Source organism: Amblyomma americanum, chromosome 10 (assembly GCF_052857255.1).
Source record: "Amblyomma americanum isolate KBUSLIRL-KWMA chromosome 10, ASM5285725v1, whole genome shotgun sequence".
In the NCBI taxonomy this organism is placed as follows: Eukaryota; Metazoa; Arthropoda; class Arachnida; order Ixodida; family Ixodidae; genus Amblyomma; species Amblyomma americanum.
The window spans coordinates 51,694,861-51,721,441 of NC_135506.1; the positions used below are offsets into that span (position 1 = coordinate 51,694,861).

General features: G+C 46.3%; 1 protein-coding gene across 2 annotated transcripts in view; it reads left to right on the forward strand.

The window, feature by feature from the left end:
• The first annotated feature begins 378 nt into the window (after positions 1-378).
• LOC144108809 (complement C3-like) overlaps positions 379-26,581 on the forward strand; it is a 92,574-nt gene continuing 66,371 nt past the window's right edge. For both annotated transcript variants that reach the window (XM_077641990.1, XM_077641989.1), the window contains exons 1-7: positions 379-636; positions 5,453-5,613; positions 23,364-23,564; positions 24,783-24,853; positions 25,473-25,616; positions 25,704-25,746; positions 26,250-26,334. In XM_077641990.1, coding sequence (XP_077498116.1) covers positions 473-636; positions 5,453-5,613; positions 23,364-23,564; positions 24,783-24,853; positions 25,473-25,616; positions 25,704-25,746; positions 26,250-26,334 — 869 coding nt within the window. In that variant the 5' untranslated portion in view covers positions 379-472. The remainder of the gene's footprint in view (positions 637-5,452; positions 5,614-23,363; positions 23,565-24,782; positions 24,854-25,472; positions 25,617-25,703; positions 25,747-26,249; positions 26,335-26,581) is intronic.

Consider the following 26,581-nt stretch of genomic DNA (forward strand, 5'->3'; position numbering starts at 1 on the left):
AAGCTTACTCTGGCTTGACACAAATGATTCGGCGAGTAGCTGACGGCAGTGCTCGGCCTGGCCACGAAATGGAATAGGGCAGGAGCAGACGACCGACTGCTAGTCAGTCAAAGAACCACTGCATGAGCCAGGAGCAGACGACTGACTCCTATTTAGTCAAAGAACCACTGCATGAGCCAGGAGCAGACGACTGACTGCTAGTCAGTCAAAGAACCACTGCATGAGCCAGGAGCAGACGACTGACTGCTAGTCAGTCAAAGAACCACTGCTTGAGCCAGGGCCTGGAGCGCATAGGCTGCAGAGCAATCAGGACATCCCCCATACTTATTTTCCACACGCCAATTTATTTTTATATCACAGAGGGCGCTGCCCAGCGCTGACTCAGCGGTGAAACCCAGGGCCAAGATAACTGTTTGCGCGAAAGACGAGACTCGGAAAGATAAGCCCACGCTCGCGCTAACAAAGTATTGGGATGCGGGCAGCGCAGATACGTTGGCGTCCATGTTCTTGCGGCACAGTAGCCACTCGAGTTCAGAAGCTGGCCTCGCAAGGGCGACCAGCTACAAGCATGTGGCCATTGATCGCTCGTGGTCTTCCTTGGATATTTTGGATATGTGTTTTCTGCGTGCCGACAGCGTGAGTAGGCTTTGACATTTCTTCGCATTTACGGTTCTAGTGCTGTGAACTTTCCTCATTTGTCTCTGTCAAGGTTCTTGAACGAGAATTTTGGCATTTATATCTCCTACTTCGTCTGAACTTACTGTTCGTCGAAATTCCGCCTCCAAATTCACACTCACAAAAAGAAAGTCTCAGCGCGAATTGGAACAACGAAAATTCTAGCTGAGAAGAGGAGAGTTAACCCTCCCTTAAACGCTGAAACATGAGTTGAAACATTGCGTGCCGAATTCGGCTTCAATTTCGCAGTGTTTTATGTCATGTGTTCTCATGCTCACGACGCGCTAGGCGGGATTGCATAGCGCCATAAAACAGAGAACGCATCGAAATAGCCCGACGAGGGAACGGCACCAACGTAGTAGCGTGTTCACTCCAGTTTAAGCTCACTACCTTTGTAATCCGACACTGAAAAACTGAGAAGTCAACAATAAGCACAAAAAAGTCAACCTTGAAGCCAGCCGAAAATAAAAAATCAGAACAGCCGAATAAGAACGACGTGTTTCTTAGGTCATCTGTATGCTAGTCATTACTGAACCTGCTGTAGGTCCATTATCCGTAGCAGCGGTATATTTTGTATATTGGGCGCCGCGTGATGCCATTTAACTCCGCTAATCCGCCTTATACTCCGCTATTCCACCCTATGTAATTTGCCAATTGGAACCCGGCGTTCTTAATGCAGCATAGGTGAGCCCGTTGTGCTGTCTTCGTCAACAGGGACGATTCGTTCTGTCGACATCAAATTCTCGTTTTCCTTTGAAAGGCCTTCAGCTAAGAAGAAGCTGCAGTGCAACCAATGAGGCTGAGTGAGTTTGTCTGCCAAAATTTCGATGCACCAGCGCAAGGAACACACCGGACGATGTCCATGTAGGCCTCATTTTGTCTAGTCGGTTGTGGTCTTTGCGCTTGTTCTTCGAAGGTACCAGTGTAGTAACACCGATTTGTCCGAAGAATAGTTAGCTGGGCGAAGTTATGATACCCAGCGGGAACTAGGGCAAAGGACGGGGACAGGCACACGTCACAACCTCTGCGCGTCACATGCGTCACAAGCGCGTCACAAGCGTTTCACATGCATACTTGAAGCCATCCAACCACGCACAAGACACGTAAAAGATGCCCCAGCAATGGCACTGGATGAGCTGTATTCCTGAATCTGACCTCATCCGCTTGTTTTCAAGCTAGAGTTTGCATAAAACTCGCCGCATTACATGCAACAGATACGGCAGCACCACAAAATCTCTTCATAGCATAGAACTCAAGAGGATAGAAGTAGAATGGCAACTCAGGCGAGTTGGATTATGTTAATTTTGAGGAAAAAGAAAGCGTCAACCGGGACGGAGGCGAAAGACAGAGAGGTACTAAACACAAGACAACACAAGGCCCCTTCGTGACTAAATATTGTTATCACAGGCCACAAAAAAACATTAGGTATGACCGCCTTGGGTTATCGACTTGCACTGTCCTATGATTTTTGGGGTTAATTTTCAATTTTGACGGCAAGGAATAGCAGAGCAAAAGAAACAAAAAATGTTCCCAGCGTACCTGGATGACTCTAGGCATGTGGATTACGCTGGTGTTGGGAGAAAGTCAGCCGAAGGTGTAATAAGAACGGCCCACAAAACGACGTGATTAATACTTTCAACGAAAGCAACGCCTGCAGAGGCTATCTGACGGCATGGAAGCCGCGTTTTTTCCTTGTTTCTTCTTTTTATTATGAACCACTCTTATCTACCTTCGATGACAGCAACGTGTAGTGGATAGCGGGGCTAAACGCGACACATTTTTGCAAGTGATTGCTTTCATATTATTCCTCAAAAGTAACAACAATCCTTACAGCAGTATGTGCTACAGGCGTAGCATCACGTACGATCAGTAAATATGAGAAGAGCTTCTGAAGCGGAACGTAGTACACACTTAAACGAAAAAGACGTTCAAAATGTCGCACTTTACATCACAACGTGCGGAGGAGGAGGAAAAACTTTATTGTTCTCTAGCGCTTTTTTCTGCGGCTTCGGTGCGTCTTCGGAGATGTTTTCTCCTTGGTTGCAGCCCCCGGAGTCTTCTCTGCATGTCGAGCTTGTCCACTTTTAGTCATGGTCAGTTGCCCTCATTTCAGGGCTCTGCTGGCCACTGCCGCGCGTTGAGCTCACTGTACCAGACCTTGTTGGTCTTCACAGCGGTCGCTGGGAAGTAGTCTCCAATTTCTCCACACACTGGTTTAAAAAAAATCGGGGCACTATCAGACATCTTTAAAAATTATTTAAAACACTCGGCCTTGCAATGAATTCACTTGACGATTGCTCCATGGGCACCTGCGCAATCTTCCAAGGCCTATCCGCACGAAAATGAAAATTGGTTTTTGAGGAAAATGTCAGTGCACGTTAAAGATCCCCAGGTGGTCGAAATTATTCCGGAGCCCTCCACTACGGCACCTTTCTTCCTTTCTTCTTTCACTCCCTCCCTTATCCCTTCTCTTACGGCGCGGTTCAGGTGTCCAACGATATATGAGACAGATACTGCGCCATTTCCTTTCCCCCAAAACCAATTATTATTATTATTATTTGAGGAAACGAAATGGCGCAGCATCTGTCACATCTCGGCCGATACCTGAACCGCGCCGGAAGGGAAGGAATAAAGGGGGCAGTGAAAGAAGAAAGGTGGTGGTGGTCGTGGTTTTATTAAAAATAATAGAAATTAGAAAAATATTAGAAAAATTATTGAAATATTAGAATATTAAAAATATTAGAATATTAAGAATAATAATATTAATATTAAGAATATTAGAAAAATATAAGAAAATTTTAGAATATTAGAAAAAATTAGAAAGCAAGAAGGAGATGCCGTAGTGGAGGTCTCCGGAATAATTTCGACCACCTGGGGATCATTAGCGTGCACTGACATCGCACAGCAGCAGTTAAGCGATGCGCCATTACTTCGGCAGATGGCTGTTTAAAACAGGAACTGGAGGGGCTTTTGAGACAGAGGGTCAACTTCTCACAGCCACTCATTGATTTAACCGCCACCTTTTAACCGCCTACGGTTGGCAATTGCTCACAATCCGGTGTACAGGTTGTGATGACGTCACAAGGTTCCATGAACTTGATGGCAGGTGGACCACCTGGCATCTCGCTCAAAACGCCGGCGCCAGATTTTTGTATGCGGGAAGCCTTAACGCTGTCGCGTTAAAACAAGGGCAAATATTTCAAGCAAGCAACAAAACTGCATCGTTGCTTTAGGCCCTGTAGAACACCTAGAAGTCGCGTCTTGCCCCACCTGTAGGCTGTCATTGAAATATTTCTGTTAGAACTAGAGAATAAAACCCTACTAAACTTGTCATCATTATCGAACAATAACTAACTCTAAAATATAAATCCCTAAGTTGATGCAATACGTTCGTTTACTCGTGCTTCAGAGCACCGAATAAAGTTGCGTGCGGATTTTTTTCTCCTTTCTGACCAATATCTTGTCCACAGGGCTCACTTCGCGATTTTTCGTCTCCTTAAAAAAGCCGAACCTCATCAGCCTTAATCTAAGTTGCTTGCATATCTCACGGCCTATTTGATCTAAATATCAAATTAATTCGATCACTACTTTATGAATAAATTCGCGTTAAATGAGAAGATGTCTAGTTTTACGCCACTCTCCCCTACTCAATGGTCTTTATTAATTTGCAGCAGATGCACACACTCTTTTGAGATGCAGACACAGGCTTATGAATGCCGCCGACGGCCCCAAGATGCAGCATGCGTGCTCCTGTATGCACTTGTCGAAATGAGGTTTGCAAGCACCGCGCTCCTGAATTCAATACAGAAGCTTTCCACATCAGGAAAGCGCTTTCCATGATGGAGTTATTGTTTGGTCTTAGCGCTGCGCGTGTATGGGGTGTAATCCCTTCGAGAGGTCGCAGCCAGAAGAGACCTATATCCGGCGCAAATCCGTCTCCTTAAATAGGCTAGTCGAGATGTTGGGCTACTTATGTAAAAAGTCCGGATGGACCTGCAAGCTCCGAACGGCTGGTAACTTTAGTTCGATGGTGTTCTTAGAAACTCATGCGCTTACGTCTATTTCAAGCACGTTCGAAACGATTGCATTGCTGCTTACTCAGCTCATATCGTGCGCGAACACATCAGTTCAACGAGCAATGGGATGAGCGCGGAGAAAGATTCCTGAAGAGGTCAATAATTGATATCCTCAATACCGAACAGGTATGGTTTAAGATTGTCTGAAACACTTATTTGAGTGTTGATGTAGGTCTTTACGAAGATGTTTTTTTTTGGAAAATTTTATTTCTTTCAAAGCTATTTTAACGCATTTGTGCCCTTCAAAAAGTGTCTAAGATGCAGTTGTGTAATGAGAGCAAAGACCGGGCAGACCTCTTCGACTGACATCACTTGAGTAGGAGCTGGTCTTATCAGGACCTTAGCTCGGCTTATGATGCCGATGACATTAGTTCATGTTTGCGCATTGCTAAAGTTCCCGGGAATACTTCCTTCGTACTACCCTACGTTATGTATTGTTGCATTTTATAGAGACTGTCTAACTCATCGTATTTGTTTGCTTCATTCTCGTGACCATCAGCCATCCAAATATGCATTAGGATTTTATGACACATGTCCTTCCCAAAGCTACAGTGCAATGGAAACGTCGACAGGCTACCAGGGAGTTAGGCCGAGTTCTGTGTGCCTCCCGTTCACTCAGAGAAGTTGAAAATCGAGAAGAGTCAGTCCGAGCAAATTCTACATAGTATGCGTGCTGCACTGAATGCTGGTTAACCACCCAGGTGGAGCTGCATGGTCACAGCGCCCAGAATGGTCAGGCCTGGAGTCCAGGAGACGATTGCTGTCTTCAGCCGGGGATTGCCGAGGATCGTCACTTTAACCTTGAGCAGCAGTGGGCGTCAAACGCTTCCCGTCTACCAGGACACCCTCAGTCTCGGCCCAGGTGAGTTTTAAGGACCAAAGGGAGATAGGCGAGGAAAGAGAGGCAAAGACGTTAACGGAACCATAGCAGCTTGGCTACGCTGCTGACACAGATCCACGGTATGGATAAGGCAGAAAGATTTTATTCTTGGCACTAAATTAATAGTAGCGGTGAGAGGAACGTCATTCTGCTAACCAACGTTTCGACAAGAGAACATGTTTTCAGGCAGTTTGTCTCTTTGCGACAGTAACTAGTGATTCGAGGCTCACCTGCGACCTATGTTCATTTAGTTTGGTGATGTTTACTCATACACAGAGGGATAACGAGTGCAAAAGAATACGAAAGTGTTCAGTTCTTTGTTTGAATAAAACGTCTCCAGATAAGGAACGAATGAACTGTATTCAAGTACGCGATGTTTTGCCTGGTCTCGACGAAGTACGGCCAAGTAATAATCGCATGGGCAAAGCATGTCGTTTCCAACACATAGGTGAGGATACATGGTCAGTGACATCTTGAAGCGAAACGAAAGTGCAAATGTCTCAGATATCGGCATATCCTTTCCATACTGTCCTTGAGGACCTGCTCAAGCAATGTCATTATCCGCGATCCTCTATACTGTCTCCAGAACACTGCTCAAGACAGTGGATCAAGTAGGGCGACCAAAGCAACGGTGAATAGACGAGACCCTGGTGAGCAGGTTGTAGCTGGAAGGTGCCCATTAAATTTACCTCTGTGTGTTGTTTGCCCATAGAGACGATCTTCTGAGCGTTTATGGAGTACGAATCTTCACTGGGAAACAGAGAGGTTTAACATAGTTTTCATGTGCACCACTACACATACGGCAACAAAGAGGCGCCAGTGCAGAGGCGCCGATGACTCCGAGAAGACAGGTGCGCCTGCAGCAGGCCCGCACCTAGGCCCCAGGGGCTACGTGTGCATGCACAATAAATCCATGGTATAACATTTTAATATAGACTTTTAACTCGACGTTACCGCATACCGCAAGTATATGCCGCTACGAAGAGCCGCTGAAAGAGCATGTGTAAATGATCAATCCCTCACATGGTGCCTTATAGCCATCTGCACATGTGACTTTTGCCTGTGTGAGCAGCCATTGAGTTGATAACCCATACCTAGCGAGGAAACTGAATTTTCTCGAGGCAAATCTCAAAGGAATACTTGAAAATATACATACGTGCCTCACACTGAACATTCACTCTTCTTAAAGTTGTTAAATTATTAAAAAAACACTCCATTCAAAGAATTTAGTCTTCAGAGGATGGAGAGAATCGCAGCTGTGGTGGCAAGATCTTGCCACTGTACCCCGGCGCAGCCAGGATTCCGCGGAACTGCAGTCCACGTTTCCGGCCCAACACTAGCCAATCAAACACGAAGCCTCAACTCACCGGCATGCCCTTCCCTTGGTACATGAAACGTTCTTTCAGAAACTCGGATAGACCCAGCTTCTTTGCATGATCAATTTATGAGCTTAGAGCGCCGTCAAGCGAACAGAACACACAGTACGCTAAGGTACTCAGTTTCTCTCTCTCCCATAACACCAAACGGGGACGGCCAAAAAGTCAGCATGCCCCTCATCCCATTGTCTAAAGCGTCATATTCATACGGCCCAGTTGGTAATCAATGTGAGGGTTCCCAGAACGAGAGAAAGCAAGTACCAGCAGTCTAACACGCACAAAATGGGCACTGGTATTATGCGATTTTAGCCCTTTATCAGTGTCTTGATTGGCGCTATGGGCGTTCGCAAGCTCTTGAACCTTATTATCTCTCGAAAACTACTGAAGAAGCAGGTTGAGGGAATGGCACACGCTTGAAGTAATTCAGTGAAATTTAACGTAGTGACAGCTATAGCAAATGGCTTCAATCAAGCGCCGTGTTGAATTGTAACGTTAGAGGCAGTGGCAACGGCAAGGAGCGCTTGTTTATGAAATCGGTCTCCCAGCTACAGCGTCATGAGGAAGACCGCGTCTATCGCTCGAAAGTCGCGCCGTGTGATAATGCAGAGTCGCCCTCTCTGGCCTCCGAACAGGACACTCCTAGTGGAGACGGATTGCGATAATACTCGTCCGGTACAGCGGTGCTCGGTTTGGCGAGACAGCGGCTGGGCAAGGGGGAAGCTGCTTAAAAACTTTATTTTGTGAAGTATTTCAGACTGAAAGACTGCGCGTGGACGACAAAAACAACGCGTCAAAAATTAGACACCACAGGAAGCGCCGTTGCGCGCTCCCGTCTCTCACTGAGCAATCTCAAACCAGCGACTGTTACGCTTCGTTCCTGACGCAGTTTATGGCGGTGAATAGCTTCGTGGAGAACGTGCTTAATCTATATGATCGACTGCAGCTGTAAGCACGAACATTCGAAAACGACCCTAATCTGGACAGCGACATTGAAGTTCGCGCAGCTGTAACATTTCACCGCTGTCTGTACTATTCTGTAGTACCCTGAAGTTGCCGATGTAGTCATTCGTGCAGACTCAAAGAATTTTTTAGCGAAGTCGAGAGGAGAAACCGCCGTTAGGTGCTGTGTTTCCTCCGAAAGCTACTGTCCAAATTCTCTGAAAGAGAAGTGCGGTTATGTTTTCCAGCCGCTGCGCGAATCAGTACCGTGTGTTTTAATTTAGCTTTCCGCTGACGTCCAAAAATAGGCTTTTTGAGGTAAAACTAAGCTTGTGCGGCAAAGTAAAAGCCAGTGCTGGTTAAAGTGAAAAAGAAGAAGTGAATAGTTTAACTAGTAAGCTAGTTAACTTAAATCTAATAGTTCACTTTTTTCACTATTGTAGAAGGGTACCTAGTAGCAATTATAGATCTGTGCCTGACAGTGTGTAATAGTTATATACGTTTTCAGAATTTTGAAAACACGATTACCCTTGACTCTGTGGCTCAACACACTCTGGCCATTTCAAGAACCAGATTATAAAACATAGCCAGTTATTTCATCTCAGAAGTCAAGGAGATTCGGACAAATCCGTACAGTTTGCACGGTATCAACGACGTGTCGGGTGAGGCTGAACGCTCAAAATCACCGCGAGACTTTTTAAAGTTTGGTGTATCCTATTATCTTTCTATGGCTGTCAAAAGTACTGGGTGCCAGTGCGATAATCATTTTGTAGGTAAGACTTTGCAGCGACGAGGTTAAGCTATAGTAATCACCATTTTCGCGTAGAATCTTTAGGGCCGCTCTAGTTCTATTAAAATTACAAGTTTAAAGTATCTTCAGTGCAACACTTGGTGCTCGTTATTGGCGACAGAGGACGGTAGTTCTTCATGTCCAGGAAAGCTGGGCATGTCTTCATTGCAATGAAATTGTGTTGCATGTACAATAAATCAAATTAAAATGCTGGAACAATGTTGCATTATAAGAGCCAAATACGACATTCAAATATTCCAATTGCAAAAATTTGGTGGTAGTAATTGCATGACAACAATTTCGTACAGCCACTTTAAATGCATAAACAACATGCTGAAAAGTATCGTGATACGTTTGTCAGATAAGTGTGCATAAGTTTTCCTTTTCATTGCTTTCAGTAATCAGGCTTTTCGCTTACTTTAAAAAAAATGAGGTCAATTGTTATGGGAACAGTCTCACCCTCATTGCACATCTAGACTTTGCCGGGAGGGAAATTAGAAAGGTAAGGTGAACATAGGAGGAAAGAGGTGCAGTAATAAATCGCTTCTGAATAATTAAGGAACCTCATATGGTTGTTTATACTGCCCTTGTCTTATGGAGTACAGGGCTGTATTTTCTTTTAGCCAGCGTCGAAGCGCGGCGCCCCCTATACAATAGAAGGTGTTTTGCCTTACTGTACACAATTTTTAAAACTTGCTTTTTAAATTTGATGAACGCTTTTGTCGGCACAACATTGTCATCGGTGTCGTACGTCAGATTACAGCGAAGACGTTCTAAATAGCAGGCTGGTTACCTAATATTGAATACCGCAGCGATGGCTTACGGGTCTGAGCATTCGCCTCGCACGCGGGAGGTGCGGGGTTAGATCCCCAGTGCAGCCGGGTACCCACTGGTGATACAATAGGTACAAGCTTTCCCCTGGTCTGGTGGTCGGCTTAATCAGGGTGAAATGCTTGGAAAATACTCTCTTGCTCGAGCGTACGTCAACCGAGCAGAGCACACCGTAGACCGGGGTAGCGCTATGGACCGGCTCGACACCTATCATGAGATGACCCTCCATTACAGGGAGCAGAGGCTCGTCTATCCCCCACGACGCAGCTCCCTCTCGAAAGAACAACAAACTACCAGCTCCAGGCTAGCACATTGCCTTCGCCGGCTTTGTTAGCCCTTATCCACCCAGGCCAATACAGACCCGAATGCTCTCTTTGTGGGGCTCCGAGAGGCAACTTTGACCGCATTTTATATCTCTGTCGAGAATCCCAACCACCATCTCGCTGGAACCTCACGGACAAAGAGGGTTGGGAGATCACGGTCTCCAGCTCCAAACCAGCCTCACAAAGGCGGCTGGTAGAGTGGGCTGGAGAGGTCGCCGCACGTCATAGACTGTTGGCCACCACCCGGGATCAAGAGCCAGACCAACCCTAGGCAGTGACTCATCCATAAGGCTCATCAATAAAGTTTTCACCTATGTACCTTGGAAAATAGACCTTTGACCCCACCTTGAGAGAAGAAAAATAGCTCCTGCCATGGCGCTCTTTGGCCACAGATGCCCTTTCGGCATAAATATCCATCAGCATCAACAACTAATATTGAACAGTTTAGTTCATATCTATTACTGTTAGGCTCTATAAGTATTGAGAGGCGAGTAGCCCACCACAAATAATATCTATTTTAGTTTTAGAATTTCGAAACGCAGTTGCTCGGTGCTGCGGACCACCAACTTTTTTCTGCATCGCGCCAAAATGCATGTGCATGCGAGAAGCTTGCACGCAAAGCAACCTCTTCAGTGCACGGAACTCGTTGCAAGAGACAAAGCTTGGTGGGCCACATCGTCGAGGGTAAACGCGTTTTCGAAATTCTAAAAACTGGAATGGATATACTTACGGTGTTTTACATGCCTCTCAATAATTAAGCAGCCTAATAGCAATAGGGAAAAACTTGACTCTTCATTATTAGTTAACGAGACTGTTAATTAGAATATCTTAGCTGTATTCTGATGTAGTACACAGCTGACAATGCTATGCCGAAAAAAGCTCTGTTTTAACCAAAAAGGCCTATATTTAAAAATTTCGTAAAGCCTTGGGTTAAACTCCCGGTACATTATTTCTACCCCACCGTAGGTGGCACAGCGGTTAGGTGAACGAGCCGAAGCAGTTTCGGGTTCAGCTCAAACCGCCGTGCCACGCAGAAAGACGCTCGTGTGCTTTGCGGTGCCGGAGCACCAGCTGGTCTGAATTAATCGGGAGCCCTTCAAAGCCGCCTGTGCGTCGCTTAAATGGGATTTAAAAAAATAATTAACTTTGTTTTTAGGAAAGGGAATGGCGCAGTAACTGTCTCACTCATAGCGGTGGACACCCGAACCGGCCGTAAGCAAGAGATAAAGGAGGGAGTGACGAAAATAGGAAGAGGTGCCCTAGTGGAAGGCTCCGGAATAATTTCCACCACCTGGGGACCTTTAACGTGAACTAACGTCGCACCACACACGAACGCCTTTTGCATCTGGTAATTAGTAATTGTTTGATTTTTTTTGGGTGGGGGAGGAAATGGCGCAGTATCTCAGCGGACATTTCTGCTCCATCGAAACACGGCCGCCGCAGCCGGGTTCGAACCCGGGAACTCCGGTTCAGTGGCCAAGCGCTCTAACCACAATGCTACTGCGGCGGGTCCAGTGTGCGGCGGAGGTTGCAAAAAAAGGTCGCCACCGTCTGGAAGACGTTCATAGGATAGGATAAACTTAACTGCTCTACTTTATATTCACTTCAGAGTTCAGAGGTCGTCTTCATGTTGCGATGTCTTCGCCCTCTACAGCGAGTGGAGCCCCTATTCCGGGGCCCCATTGGGTCTGGCAGCTTTCACGGCATGTTGTACCAGCCTTCGTTGGAAGGCTGGATTGTGGCTGGAAAGCGCTTCTTCCCACTGCTACCGACACGGTTCTTTCTGATTATGGAAACTATAACTGTCCTTGCACTCCCACGTTGTGTGATACACCGCAGGTCTGCCTCCGCATTTGGGGCACGTGTCCTTGTGCTGCGTTGGATACATCTTATTTAATATGAAAAGATTGGCTAGGGTTTCTGTTTGGAGCCACCTCCATATGACCGCCTCTTCCTGAGTCAGGCTAGAATGCGGTTCCGGATATCTTTTCCTTACCCCCCTGTAGTAACTGGTGATCTCTGAGAAGGTGGGCATTACGTTCAAGTAACTAGCGTTAGCTGTTTGGTTTACTAGAATGGATATGAATGAGGTTGAAGGCCGGTACACCAATGGAAATACTGATATGACCCCCCGGCCTTCTCGGAAGTATCCGAGTATCTCTGATTTCTTGAAATTATCTCCCTGATCTCCTTCGGCCACGGCGTAAGATGTCGATGGTTTGGGATGATCCAAGTCCTTCAAACACACTGTGGTAATAAACGTATCGGCGAAAGGAGCGCATCTGAGAGGAGCACCCGAGGGATACGGCTCATCACTGATGAATGAATGGGACATAAGAGCGTCCTCTTAGAAACGGGGTGGATTGCAACCATGCTCGGCAACGCCGTCTAGCGGAGCGATCGACGCCTAGCGCCATCGGTCAGATAAATTACGACGTGCGTCAGCCCTTTGACGAGTTACACCCACTCAAGATATGTCCCAAACAGAATTTGCTTTGTTTGGAGGGTCAAGGTGGGCCTAGAATTCGGCTTGCAGTGCAATATGGTAACGCTTCAATTTGTAATTGCATGCACACAATGTTTACCTATTATTTAATTGTGGTTCTATCTCTCCGCCACAACCGAGAGGGTTTTATTTGCCTGCCAAATTCGCTACAAAACTTTCCCCGGATGGGTGCCCCTTGTCAGAGTATATATAGCGGAACGACTGCATGCATGTATAGCGGTCCTCTAACGGCTCGGTTTTCCTACCCGTTAAGGGGTACTTTTGGGCCTTGTACAGTGGAGGCCCGGGAGTTGATGTTTTAAAAAGGATGAAGAAAATGCAGGTGCCACCAGGAGTACAGACTTAAGTTACACACCGGTACACTACCAGTTAAAAATTTCTTGGCGGGAAAGGATTTCTTTTTACAGTGGGGATCGAACTGCTTAATTTGTAAACAGCCCCAAACAATAGACCATGTTTTTTTGCCTTGAGGGGAAGGGATTTATTTTTGGGATGTGTTACAAAGAACAATAAAGAAAGAGCTACCACTTGATGCGCCGGGAATTCGTTATTTAAGCACTGACAATGAGGATGGGGCACCATTGAACTCATAATGCTCTTGGGCCTCGACTGTATATGGCGCTCCAGAATGGCAGGCTATTATTCTGACAAAGACGCACGACCTGCCAGAATTTATTTTCGGGAAAGAATGGACTGCTTTCTGGCCATCCAGAAAGCCGCTGCGGAGCCTCCCGAGTCCCGAGTGGCTCCTTTATCCCTTCCCTTACGGCGCGGTTCAGGTGTCCAAAGATATATGAGACAGATACTGCGCCATTTCCTTTCCCAAAAAACCAATTATTATTATTATTATTATTATTATTATTATTATTATTATTATTATTATTATTATTATTATTATTATTGGGTTCGAATAATAATAATAATAATTGGTTTTGGGGGGAAAGGAAATGGCGCAGTATCTGTCTCATATATCGTTGGACACCTGAACCGCGCCGTAAGGGAAGGGATAAAGGAGGGAGTGAAAGCAGAAAGGAAGGAAGAGGTGCCGTAGTGGAGGGCTCCGGAATAATTTCGACCACCTGGGGATCTTTAACGTGCACTGACATCGCACAGCACACGGGCGCCTTAGCGTTTTTCCTCCATAACAACGCAGCCGCCGCGGTCGGGTTCGAACCCGGGAACTCCGGATCAGTAGTCGAGCGCCCTAACCACTGAGCCACCGCGGCGGGGCTCGGGTTCGAACCCGGGAACTCCGAATCAGTTGCTGAGCGCCCTAACCACTCAGGAACCGCGGCGGGTCCAGGTGGTCGAAATTATTCCGGAGCCCTCCACTACGGCTCCTCTTTCTTCCTTTTTTCTTAGTCCCTGCTTTATCCCTCATCTTATGGCGCGGTTGAGGTGTCCACCGATATGTGAGCCAGGTACTGCGCCATTTCCTTTCCCCAAAACCCTCTTTTCAATTTTTGCTAGCCTAGTAAAAATGGGAAAGAAACGGTAGTCTCACAGTAGGATGACCCCTCAAACTCGCCGGAATAATAATAATAATAATAGGAAAAGGATCGAAGTATTGAATAGAGAAAGAAAAGTTTAGGAACACATAACGCAAGCAGGTGGATAGAACGCGGGCATAGTGGAGAGACTCTAGCTCGGACAAATGCTGCCCGCCCCTCCTATTGCTTTGCTATACAATTATATCCAAATCGCATCGGTTAAATTTGTCCAACGGAATTGTCAATATCGAATTTCTATCATGTACATTCGAATTTCTGCACTTGTAGAATGACGTTTAGTAAATAATAGTATGCTAAAGCCTGCGGCGTTCTTTCGCTGATTGTTAATTAAATTAAGAATGATGATTTCATTACGTCCAGCAAGTAAACGAAGAAAGGTGGTCGGGGAAGATGACGTCGTTAACCCGGTATTAAACTTCTGGCTTCATACACGCTGGACTCTCGTGGTACATTCAGACGATACTCGTTCGTGGGACAGCAGTCCCTGTGGAGAGTGCGATTAACTTTCCTTTTAACACCTATATTAACTGGCAAAAAAGAAGCGCTAAAATGGCCATGTACCTCGGTTCATTTACTCAGAGCCGGAGCTATGAAATGTGCTCTATTTGAATTCTGTTTATAAATGAAATTGCGTTCTCCCGATAGGTTAACAATAAAATATCTCTCAAGAAACGCACTAAAAGGGCAGCGTATCTCGGTGAATTTCTTCATGTTACAGCCAGAGCTCTTCAATATCGCTCTCTATAATGTCTGTCTAAAAAAATTGCTGTTGGCCTAGCTCTGTTAGGTCAGGATATATGTAGCGAAAGTGCGGCGACTTCTGCATCGGAAGAGTTAACAATAATCATTGGTTTTTGGGGAAAGGAAATGGCGCAGTATCTGTCTCATATATTGTTGGACACCTGAACCTCGCCGTAAAAGAAGGGATAAAGGAGGGAGTGAAAGAAGAAAGGAAGAAAGAGGTGCCGTAGTGGAGGGCTCCGGAATAATTCCGGCTACCTGGGGATTTTTAACGTGCACTGACATCGCACAGTGGACGAAAGAGTTCATTCACACAGTACTCCATCGGAAGATTTCATTCACTAGATGCGGCTTTATTCATGGCTAAAGCTGAAGCCCTCGTAGCGGATCCTGCTCAACGTCCAGGAATCGTATCCGTACGGCGTCAAGGGTAAATCTTTATAAATGCGATCTTTATAAATACGCATCTTTATAAATACGATGTAATTTTCCTTCTTGGCCTGCACAGCATTTGGCGAAGCAGGATGGTTGTACAGTAGTGCGAAGAAAATGCGCTGTTTGTCAGAGATTACTTCAAAGGAAACATATTTAAGCTGCGTGAAGTGTACAAGGAGCTATGTTTTGGAGATGAAGTGATCGAGTTGATGGGAGAGTTGTGTTCTTTGAAACAGTTTTGATTTTCTCACGTCACTGAAACGCATGTCCCCTCTTGACGTAGCGCAGGAGATGTTTGTAGCGCAGAACATGTTGTGATCTGTTGTAATCTGTCGAGACAGGCAATAAGGACAAAAAAAGCCGCCGTTGCGCAGTGGTGGCGTCTCCGCGTCAAACGCCAAAAGTCCTGGTTCGATTTTGAGCCTCGGCGCAGGTTTTTTTTTTAATCAGTGATTGTGCGAGGGGTTTCAGTGGCTCCCATAGATGCCCCCACCCAATACGTTGGTTAGCGGTTAAGCGCAGGCTCTGTTAAGGCGCGCTTATACTACGGCGTAATGCGCGCGCGCTGCACGGCGACGTCACGTCGGCCGAAGCGAGACACTATTATAGACTCCGATTGCGCTTGACCGCCACCGCGTTCGGCGACTTCGGCGCACTCTGACCGCACTGGCGGAGACTTGGAGCACGTCTCTATTTCGCGCGGAGTGCGCCAGCCGCCGCCGGCCCGTCCAGACCGGTTCGGCTGCACGGCGAGGCGCGCGTTGTGACGTCATGTGCCTCCTCAGAGCACCACCACGGCGAAATCGCAAGTTCGCGGCCAGTAAAGCTATCGCTTTAAAATTGAAATGCACCTGCGTTGATATACCCATCTTTGCAAAAAGTGACCGTCGTTGAATGTTTGAAGTCGGATCATGAAGATCTAGAGTCACTGGTAGCTTTTTGAGTTACTCTTATGAAGATTAGCCTCAGTACGCCCTCTGAAATAATAATAATAATAATTGGTTTTTGGTGGAAAGGAAATGGCGCAGTATCTGTCTCATATATTGTTGGACACCTGAACCGCGCCGTAAGGGAAGGGATAAAGGAGGGAGTGAAAGAAGAGAGGAACAAATAGGTCCGTAGTGGAGGGCTCCGGAATAATTTCGACCACCTGGGGATCTTTAACGTGCTCTGACATCGCACAGCACACGGGCGCCTTAGCGTTTTTCCTCCATAAAAACGCAGCCGCCGCGGTCGGGTTCGAACCCGGGAACTCCGGATCAGTAGTCGAGCGCCCGCCCTCTGAAAGACAAAAGCCACTCCCATGTCTCTTTAATTACACCTGGCCTGCGCCAGCTGTGGCCGCCTGATCCCCGCAAACTTTAAAATCTTATTCCTCCAGCTTAAAATTCTGACTCTCCCTCGATTCGCGGCTTTTATAAGATATAAGTTCGTTATCCTTAACGACCATCGATTATCTTGCCTTGGCATAACATGCCTTGCCCATTCTAATTTCTTCTAGATTTCGACTAGAATGTCCTTAAATCACGTTTGTTTCCTTATCTACTCTAGTATCTTCCTGTCTGATACCTTTACACCTGAAATTTTTGGTCCGGAAGCATTTCTACGCCCCGCCGCGGTGGCTCAGTGGTTAGGGCGCTCGACTACTGATCCGGAGTTCCCAGGTTCGAACCCGACCACGACGGCTGCGTTTTTATGGAGAAAAAACGCAAAGGCGCCCGTGTGCTGTGCGATGTCAGTGCACGTTAAAGATCCCCAGGTGGTCGAAATTATTCCGGAGCCCTCCACTACGGCACCTTTCTTTCTTCTTTCACTCCCTCCCTTATACCTTCCCTTAAGGCGCGGTTCAGGTGTCCAACGTTATATGAGACAGATACTGCGCCATTTCCTTCCCCCCAAACCAATTATTATTATTATTAAGCATTTCTACCCGCGCTCCCTGGGTTTCAGCGGTGTGTGTCCATGTGAAGCCTCAGAACAGCAAGTGTGACTGGCTCACTCACTGCGTTAGTGGACACCTCAATCGCGCTGCGAGCAGGTGGTGGCGTCCCCCTACAAACTGAGACAGTTATGCGCCTTTCCTTTCCTCAAAGCCAGCTGAAGGTTTAGACTCCGTTGATTTTGTGGAAAGGAATAGCGCATAACTGGCTCCCTGGGTCAGTGCCTCAATCGTGGTTTGAAGTATGTGGCGGTGGTGTCCACCTCCAAAAAAAAACCGCTTCTTTCGCACAATACTTCTTGTTTAGAAACGCTGAACCGCGAGCAGTTTTAGAGCTCAAACATCGCTACGCCACGCCTCCCAAGGTGATTTATATCCGTCACCGTGACCTTGAGCTCCCTCGGAGCGCGCAGTTTGGCTGGTGTGAGTGACGTCACGCGGCGCTATCACATGACTTGCTTTAGGGTGGATAACAGCTGCTTCGCGGCGCCTGCTCCTCAATTTCGCCATGGATAGTGTGCCGGCCGGGCCGTCTGCGCGTTCGACATAGAAATCAGTGCTAGACAGGCTGCCGAGACCTCCGAACAACGAGGAGCCAGACTAGTCCGTTGCCCTGCAAATTACCAAGCGCGGAAGCATGCCGGGATTGAAGCAGCGGCAGCGCTTGTAAAACCAAGCATAACGGCGCTTATGCTTGTGAAACTGTACATTTTTTTTTTCATAGTTCGTTTTCATTATTCTTCATGTTTCTTCCTTATATGTGACTACCGGTATGATACAGTTGTTATATACGTTATTCCTGAGGAATACTGGTAAACTGCCATTCATGATCGGAGATTAAAAGCCAAATGTACTGCACCCCATTCTTATTCATATACTGATTCCGTTATCGTGATCTGAATCGGCGCTCACTACGTGCCCTACACATGTATTCCTTTGCGACTTCCAGCTCCTGGCTACACTCCGTCTACTGTTGTTCCCTTCCAAGACCCTTGAACATTGCTTTAGTTTTTCTGCATGTTATTTTAATACCTACCGTTGTATAGTGTTGTCTAAGTCAATAGCTGTGCTCTGCACTTCGTCCAATGAGTTACTTAAGAAGGCAACGTCATCAATGAATCACATTTTACTATGGCATTCTTCCTTAACTTTTATCTCCAACTCAATCCAGGTCACTGAATACCTCCTGTAAATAGTCGATGAATATTATTGAAGAGGTCTTGTCTCCCTGAATGGCCCCCTACCTTATTGGGATAATATTACTTTTTTTTGAAGGGCTATGGTGACTGTGCAGCCGCTATAGTTGTATTCAATTTTTTTTTTTACATATGACCGCTTTACGCCCTTATTCCGTAATTCCTGCATGACTGCGATGGTTTGGACTGAAGCAAATGCGTTATTGTTATCTATGAAGGCTTTATGCAGGGTGTTTTACCGAAGACTTTTTTCAATATTTAAAGATAGGCCTTTTCAGTCTGAGGGACGTCTTTTTCGGCATAGCGTTCACAGCGGTGTAGTTAAGCGGAATGCAGCAAAGGCGTGGCAACTTGCAGGCTCGTTAACTAATATTACATTAACTGTTTACATATAGCGTAAGGCAGCGCATTTTTTATTAAAGCGAAAGCGTTAGGTTTCGTTTTGGAAAAACCGTCGGCTTTCTCACTAACGAAGTGCCCTGAATGCGCGAAATGGTGGGACGTATTCACCACCACTAAACTTGAAAGTCTGTAGACAAGAATATTCGACTACATTCCATCGGATTATGATGTAGGATTATACTGACCTAAACCACTAAGCTTTCTCAATCCGCACATTAATTCACGCTAAGTCATCTTAATGTATTTTATAGGGTTAGCCTACTTTCAAAATTTTGGGGGCCGTATGCAATTTCTTTTTTTTTTTTGGGGGGGGGGGGAGGGCAGTGGGTCGACTTCTAAATGTTTTTCTTCGTCAAGAATGTGATTAAGAAGCCCCCCCCCCCCCCCCCACCCGCTGATATAGGATTTCCCTCGCTGATATGGCTGAACAAACTTGGACTATCTCTCGTGCCATTTGAAAACCGCAGCCTGCGAGGAGCGACGTCCGTCAAATTGCGTCACACCGTGGCGCATGTGTCACGTGAGAATCTTTGCCCACCCACGATGTGGTGCTCACCTGTGATGCGCTGTGGTGTGGTGCTCCTCGCTACTTCGCTACTCCAGCGCGGCTGGGGCTGAACAAGAGTGGTCAAAATTGAAACTGCTGCAAAACTTCCTGACTTGTTATGTGCTCAGGACGGAAGAACTGGGTGCAATGTTGGCCAGCTGCCTAGCTCTGGGAATATGAAGGAATCGGGCGTGTGCATATAAGGTGTATGAGACTATCAATGTACAGTCTGTTGCAGAAGTTTACAATCCACAGCACCGTTCATTTCAATGGCGCCATGGACTGTAAATTTTAGGAGGACTCCTGTATAGTGAATTCTCCCTCCACAAACATGCACATCATAGGAATTTTGTGCAGCAAAACTTTTCACAAGCGGTTTTTTCCCATGGTAGAAACAACTGTTCATGTAATATTACGATAACTTATTTCAGCCAATATATTTACGAAACCAGTACTCGTAAGTCCGTATTCTTTTGCAGCAATTATCTCAAACTGAACATTTCAGAACATTATCTGAAGGGATGCAATACTTGTTGTTTTCGAACATTTTCGCTTTATTAATATATTTAATTACAGATATTTAGCCCATAGATTTAATAACCTCCTGTTCATTACCAGAAACGCTGTGCAGTCGGTAGGGTGCCTTGGAAGGAATGCCGTCTCGAAAGAAATGTTTTCTAACTCGCAATACAAGTAGAGAAATTCAGGAAACAAAAAGCTTAAGTGATGCAGTATAGTTACAGCTGGCCGAGTGGAACTTGCTCAGTTGAATTGCAAAGTCAGTCTTTCGCCGCTCCGTTTCTCTGGGTGTTCCTTCTTCACCTTCGTCCCACTTGACACGGCGTATGCGCACAGCTGTTGCATTTCAGTTTCGCCGGAGCCCCGCCGCGCCGCCGTACCGCCGGCGGCTGCTCCGCACCACGTGACCAACCACAGGCTGGCGGTGCAGCCAGAGGGTGGCGGCGCCACCACGCAGGAGGCTCGAAATGCTACCGTAATGTAGCTATCGCTACAAAAACTCGCAGAACGTTTACTCCAATTGCAGTGCGAATTCGAGCGAGAGCTGGGGTAGAGCGAAACTGGTATGAGGGGTTCAAGGCAACGCGAACGAGTAGTGTTGCCGGTCCCTTCAGTGATGCCATCGTCTCGGAGGCTGTGAGGGATGGTTTGCGTAGACGATGGTGACAACGACGATGCCGTGATTTCCTTTAGTGGGCTATGTACAGCTGTCGCTTTAATATTAAGGTCTTGCAGCTCCTCCTAAAGTAAACTGCAGTATTTCCACTCCCCCATTCCCGATCCGATTGAGGTAGCGGGATCGACGGCAGTCAGCGTCATTTCGCTGCACTAGTGTTGACTTTGGACCTGCCATGATCTTGCCAGGCGTTCCTTAAGGCGACGCAGCGGGAAGTGTACTACCACAAAAAAAAACAGGTGGTAAGCCACCGCGGTGGCTCAGTGGTCATGGCATTCGGCTGCTGACCCGAAAGATGTGGGGTAGATCGCGGCCGCGGCGGCCGAATTTCGATGGAGGCGAAATTTTAGAGGCCCGTGTACTGTGCGATATGCCAGTGGACGTTAAAGAGCCCCAGTTTCTGGAGCCTTTCACTACGACATCATTAATAGCCTGGGTCGCTTCGGGACGCTATACCGCTCTAAACTATAAAATAGGTGGTAAAGAGCAAAGTGAAAACCCGACCGCGGCGGCTCTGTTTCCACGGAGGCGACACGCTAAGGCACCCGTGTGCGGTGCGATGTCAGTGCACGTTAAAGATCCGCAGGTGGTCGAAACTATTCCGGAGCGCTCCACTACGGCACCTCTTTCTTCTTTTCCTCTTTCAGTCTCTCCTTTATCTCTTCCCTTACGGCGTGGTTCAGGTGTCCGTCGATATGTGACAGATACTGCGCCATTTCCTGTCCTCAGAAAGCAATTCAATTTAAGGACAAAGTGAGAATATACCGAGAATATATCGCTCTGAGCTGCCTTAGAACATTCAACTTGGCCAAACTGCATGGCGAACGTGTATGTTCGCAGCGAACATACGACTGATAAATGGACGCGCGTATTAGTGGCGTATTAGTGCGACACGAGGTGACTTTCTTTCTGGTGAATGCGTGAACTTTAATGATCATGGTTTGGCATTGGGCAATCTTAAAGATGGTTTTTTTGGTAGCTCGGCTCCTTCGCTGTCGTCGCAACGTTACTAGCCCGTGCAAAAGCGCGGAAATATTATTACTGGTCCTAACTTTAAAAACTCTTGGCGAGTGCAGCCGCCCATTATTTGACAACGGACGCAAACTTCTGATCGTTTCTAGCTATTAGTACTATTTAAGGTGCACTAAAGAGGAATTGTGAAGATCAGTTTACAAGTGGTAGCGAGGTACTGGAAGTGGTAATGGAATGCGTCTACTTAGGCCAAGTAGGGACTACTTATCCGGATCATGAGAGAGAAATAACTTGAAGAATGAGAATGGGGCGGAGCGCACATGGCAGGTTTTTTAAGGTCATGAATGGTAGTTTACCATTATCCCTTGAGAGAAAACTATACAACACTTGTATCTTCCCGGTACTCACTTATGGGGCAGAAACGTGGAAGCTAACGAAAAGGGTTCAGCTCAAGTTAAGGACAACGCAGCGAGCTATGGAAAGAAAAATGGTAGGTGTAACGTTAAGAGACCGGAAGCAGACAGAATGGGTGAGGAACAAATGTGATTTAATGACATTCTAGTGGAAATCAAGCGGAAGAAATGGGCTTGGGCGGGGCATGTACTGCGAAGGCAAGATAACCGCTGGTCCTTAAGCGTAACGGAGTGGATTCAAAGAGAAGGCAAGCTAGGCAGGGGCGGCAGAAAGTTATGTGGGCGAATGAGATTTAAAAGCTTGCGGAGATACGGTAGGCGCAGCAGGCAGAGGACAGGGTTAATTGGAGAGAAATGGAAGAGGCATTTGCCCTGCAATGGGCGTAGTTAGGATGATAGTGATGATGAAGGTAATGAAAAAAAGGAATCTGAAATTGTCTTTTTACAGCGAGAACTCAATCTACACCCTCAGAGCATTCTTAGAAGGTTTGAGGTATTGTCGTGTGTAGCCTATTTTCCTATTAAATCGAATTAAATATCCCGACAACCGTCTTTTGTTTTTAAATTCACCTCAGAAAAGAGGAGGAGTCAGCAGACGTGTGGAGTTCCTTTCAGCCAGTGTCGTAGATGTTTCGCTTTCGCTTTTATTTTGTTTTTTAGGTTTCCGTGAATAAAATAGCTTCATCCGCAGACTACATAGCCGCAAATTAGGACCACGAAAACAAAAATACGCGTGCAGTCTGCTTTCGCCGATCGCTACGTATGACAGCTAGTTCAGTTCCAAGCCTTACCTGTCCTAGTTCGGAGCGACTAAATGAAATAGGATCTTTCGGAAGCTGCCATACTGATTTTCTGGCTCGTGGAGAAGAAAACGAACTCTCAAGACGACAAACCTTTGTGTATCATGTGGGCAAGTTGAATCAATCGATCATTTTCTCCTCTCTTGCCGGCGGTTCGCGGTTCAGAGAAAGCAATATCTGGAGGTTCCTCTTTCGAGACTAGGACTGCCTCTGTCTCTTACAGTTCTTCTATCGTTCGGTGCGAGTGCCAAGGGATTCCCGTTAAGCAGTGTATGCGGCTACCTTCACGATTACATAAGTGCAACTAATCGATTATCTTGTTAGCTATATACAAAATTCTTTCGCATGTCCAAAAAAGGCTAGATTGATTCTATTCCGGATGACTCATACCTCTTGAATTCATTTTATTTTTCCATTTTTTTTATCTTGATTCAGTCTTCTGACGTTTCCTTCCCCGCGCAAATGCTTCATTGGCATTCTACTCTATACCTTGGCCAATCACCCCCCCCCCCCCCCCACGTGGGTATGTGCCATATTACTTGAGGAGAAGAAGAAGAAGAAGAAGAAGAAGGAAGGTATATGTGAGGCATCCCCTGTCGGATATCTTTTGCAGAATTGAGTTCCAATTCTCGGAGCTTTCGGGAGCTTGCCGCATCTAATAGAAACGTTTTCCTGTTTCTCGCGAACGCTAAACTTTTTCGGCTCAAAAGACCCGTTGAATGGGGTAGAGTAAAGATACTTCCAAACATTGGGTTATGTCTTGGTGATATGCTGAGCTATGTCCTCGCCCTGGAGCATGTGCCACGTCCTCCGCAGGTGAGTCCCGGCTGGTGAGCGTGTGGATAGATCCGGTGAAGCTGGTCGCTCCTGGAGAAAGCCTCAACGAAAGTGCCTACGTGTCCCTGGTGGTACAATGCGGCCGAGTGTACACCAAGGAGGCCCGCATTCCGATCAGCCCCCAGAGTGGATACCTGCTGCTGCAGAGCGACAAGCCCATCTACACGCCCAAGCAGACAGGCGAGGAGAGCACGTTGACCGCAGGGAGTTAGAGACAGGACTGGAGCCAGACCAAGCTTGCTCTCAGATTGGTTCATGCAATTAAGTCATGCAAATAGATGAATGGGGTGGGAAGGAAAGAAATGGGAGGAAGATTAGATGGCATGAGATGGGTGGATGGATTGTAGACGTGTGAAAGCATGTGTTTAGCCTGATTGGCTCATAGTTTTGCATTGCTGGTTCGTCGGCGCATCTGACGACCATATTAGACTCAGGTTAAGCCCTGATTGAGTTTGAGCTCATCTGATCGGTTCGTGCCGCAGATGAAAGTTGATGAAGACGACGATGTTCAATGCGCAGCGTGAGAGGGTGCTGCAGTTTAACACGAGAAGCAATATCGGCTGCGGCATAATATAGTGGTGTCGTGCAGAGGCCAGCGAAGCTCATCTGCTCGCGCCGCCGCGGGTTTGAATCCCAGTCATGACAATATATATTTTTGTTTATATATTCAAAATCAAGGGCAAAGCTTCAGCGATGAATTGGCTTTTGCAGCTCTGGTTTTGCAGCTCTAAAAAATACTGAATTCTAAAAGAACTGAATAGCCCTCGTGCAGCAAAGCCACAATGACCGAAAACTAAAGAAATACGTAGAAACTAGCGCTTCTTCGAACTCTTTTACTGATAAGTTTCATCCACATGTGATCGAGTCTGTAGCTCCGCAACACATCACGTTGCCCCCGTGCGTTCCCCTGTATGGTAGTTTTGTCCTTCATACTCTCATAGCATGTTGTGAATGTACTGTTTGTTTATCTGTGGTTATATCTCTTGTGAATCCATGTTGAATTCTGCAAAGGATGTGTTGCAAAGAAGCCTTTTCATGTCGACCAGACTAGTTCAAATATAGTCTACTTTTTCCGCTCATTTCCAGGCGCACTTTGTTGATAAAGCTGATTTACTCTATAGAGCGCGATATTGGGCGCCTGGGCGCCTTAGTTAGCCCGTATTTTGGTCGGTAATGGCCAACATTTTGTTTCTCAATAACACTGTTGATTTGAATCATGAACACAACTGCCCTGCTCTGTGTGCTAAAGATATTGGACACCACACCACAAATGTTAGTTCATATAGCCAAGAAGTTAAAAGCAGCGCACCTTTCGTCTACGTCCTTGTCTAATTGCGGAACCACGTAGTGGAAAATAAAGTCGCTGATTTTCAACAATCGCTACCTATTATTTTCCAGTACATTTAAGAATGATTGCCGTGGGAGAAGACCTGATGCCAAAAGCTGGGGATCTCAAGCTCCAGATCAAGGTACAAGAGTATCACGTTGCTTAGCTGACATGTGCATGGTGGTGCTCTGCTTTCCAGGTGTTACCAAAATGTAGAAAATAACATTTACCGCTGCTGTACTTTTGGGCCCCACTTTTTGCTGACAATGACAATTTGACGCGTTCAGATCAATGCGGTGATTTGAAAAGTGTTAATAAGAAAAAAATGGATATTAGACGTAGAAGACAAAGCACCGGCATCGAGAAATTTTGAGTCGCAGAAAAATTGTGCAGGAATCAGATTTTCAAGAAGCCACCAAGTTTTCAAAAATAGCAAGCTCCCGTTTTGACTTTGAAGTCGAAATGTTACGGTAGACATCTCATTTAGATGACAGCCACGCTAGCTGAAATTTTTACATATTCAGGTGTAAAATGTTTTCTGGGGCACCAATAAGCTTGCAGACGGACTGTTGTTGAGAGTCGCTTCAAATGAATTATGCTGTGGGTGCCGGGCGGACCGGTATTTCCACCAGAATTCTACCGCAATTCCAGGCCGTTTATACTCAACGCCATTCATATCCACCAGCTCATTATGCGTACGATTGATTGCATCTTATCCGCGTTGGTGAGTGGAGGGATACAGCTTCCAGTTATTATTCCAGAATCCGCAGAACGTCACTATGCAGCAGGTCACACTCAGCGCAAAGGACAACGCCACGGCGACTGGCATGTATAGCCACTCCTACTCTTTCCCAGAATCCCCAATACTGGGAGAGTGGAAGGCCGTCGTCACTTATGGGTCCACAGTAAGCCAAAACCTAATTCTGATGTATCGCAACTCCTTCAGCTAGTCACTAAGCGGCGAGCTCTACCCTTTTGTGCTTCTTTTCCAGATCACCCAGCAGAGCGAGATTGCATTCGAAGTTGATGAATACGGTGAGTCACCAATGTATATATATATATATATATATATATATATATATATATATATATATATATATATATATATATATATATATATAAATGGTGAACACTCTCAAGGTTCACTTACACCCATTAAACATAAGTACCCACGAAAGCAGCAGATTGGACAGCCGTCGCCGTAGCTCAGTTGGTAAGAGCACCGGACGCGATATTCGGAGGTCGTTGGTTCGGATCCCACCGGTGGCATGGTTGTTTTTTCTGCTGGTTTATAAGTAATTTTATTTAAAAAAACAATTGATTGGCATTAGCAATTAACAAAAAAAATAGAAAACTTTCCCCCATGCACCTTGGTTTCGGTGACTGTTGGCTTCCTTAATATGTTTGTCAAACGAGCCCCTCATGCTTGTAGAATAGAATTCAGTTTCCGTAGATTCTTTCTTTTTGCTGATGCTCTCGCGCATGCCTCTTGAAGTTAAAGTTTTTAAACATTGGCCGTTTTTCTCCTTGACCTGCAGTCCTGCCGACGTTCTCTGTCAGTCTGGCCGTGCCCAGCGTCATCCTCCCAGGCACATCCTCGGCGGTGGTCCGGGTCGATGCTGAGTGAGTGTGAACCACAGCTGTTATTTTGGTTTAGGTGTGGGACGCTACCGGCGTTTTCCTTTTGAGGCGATTTTTGACAGTGCATCACATCTTTAAAAGAATTTTTTATTGCTAGAGAGAGACGAATAGGGGACGTTATCGCAGTTAAGATACAGCAACAACTCCCCTTGCGCCCTCACAAAAAAACTTGTACGTGTGGCAATACTTCTGGGGTCGCCTACAGTTTCCAAGGCACTTCATAGGATTG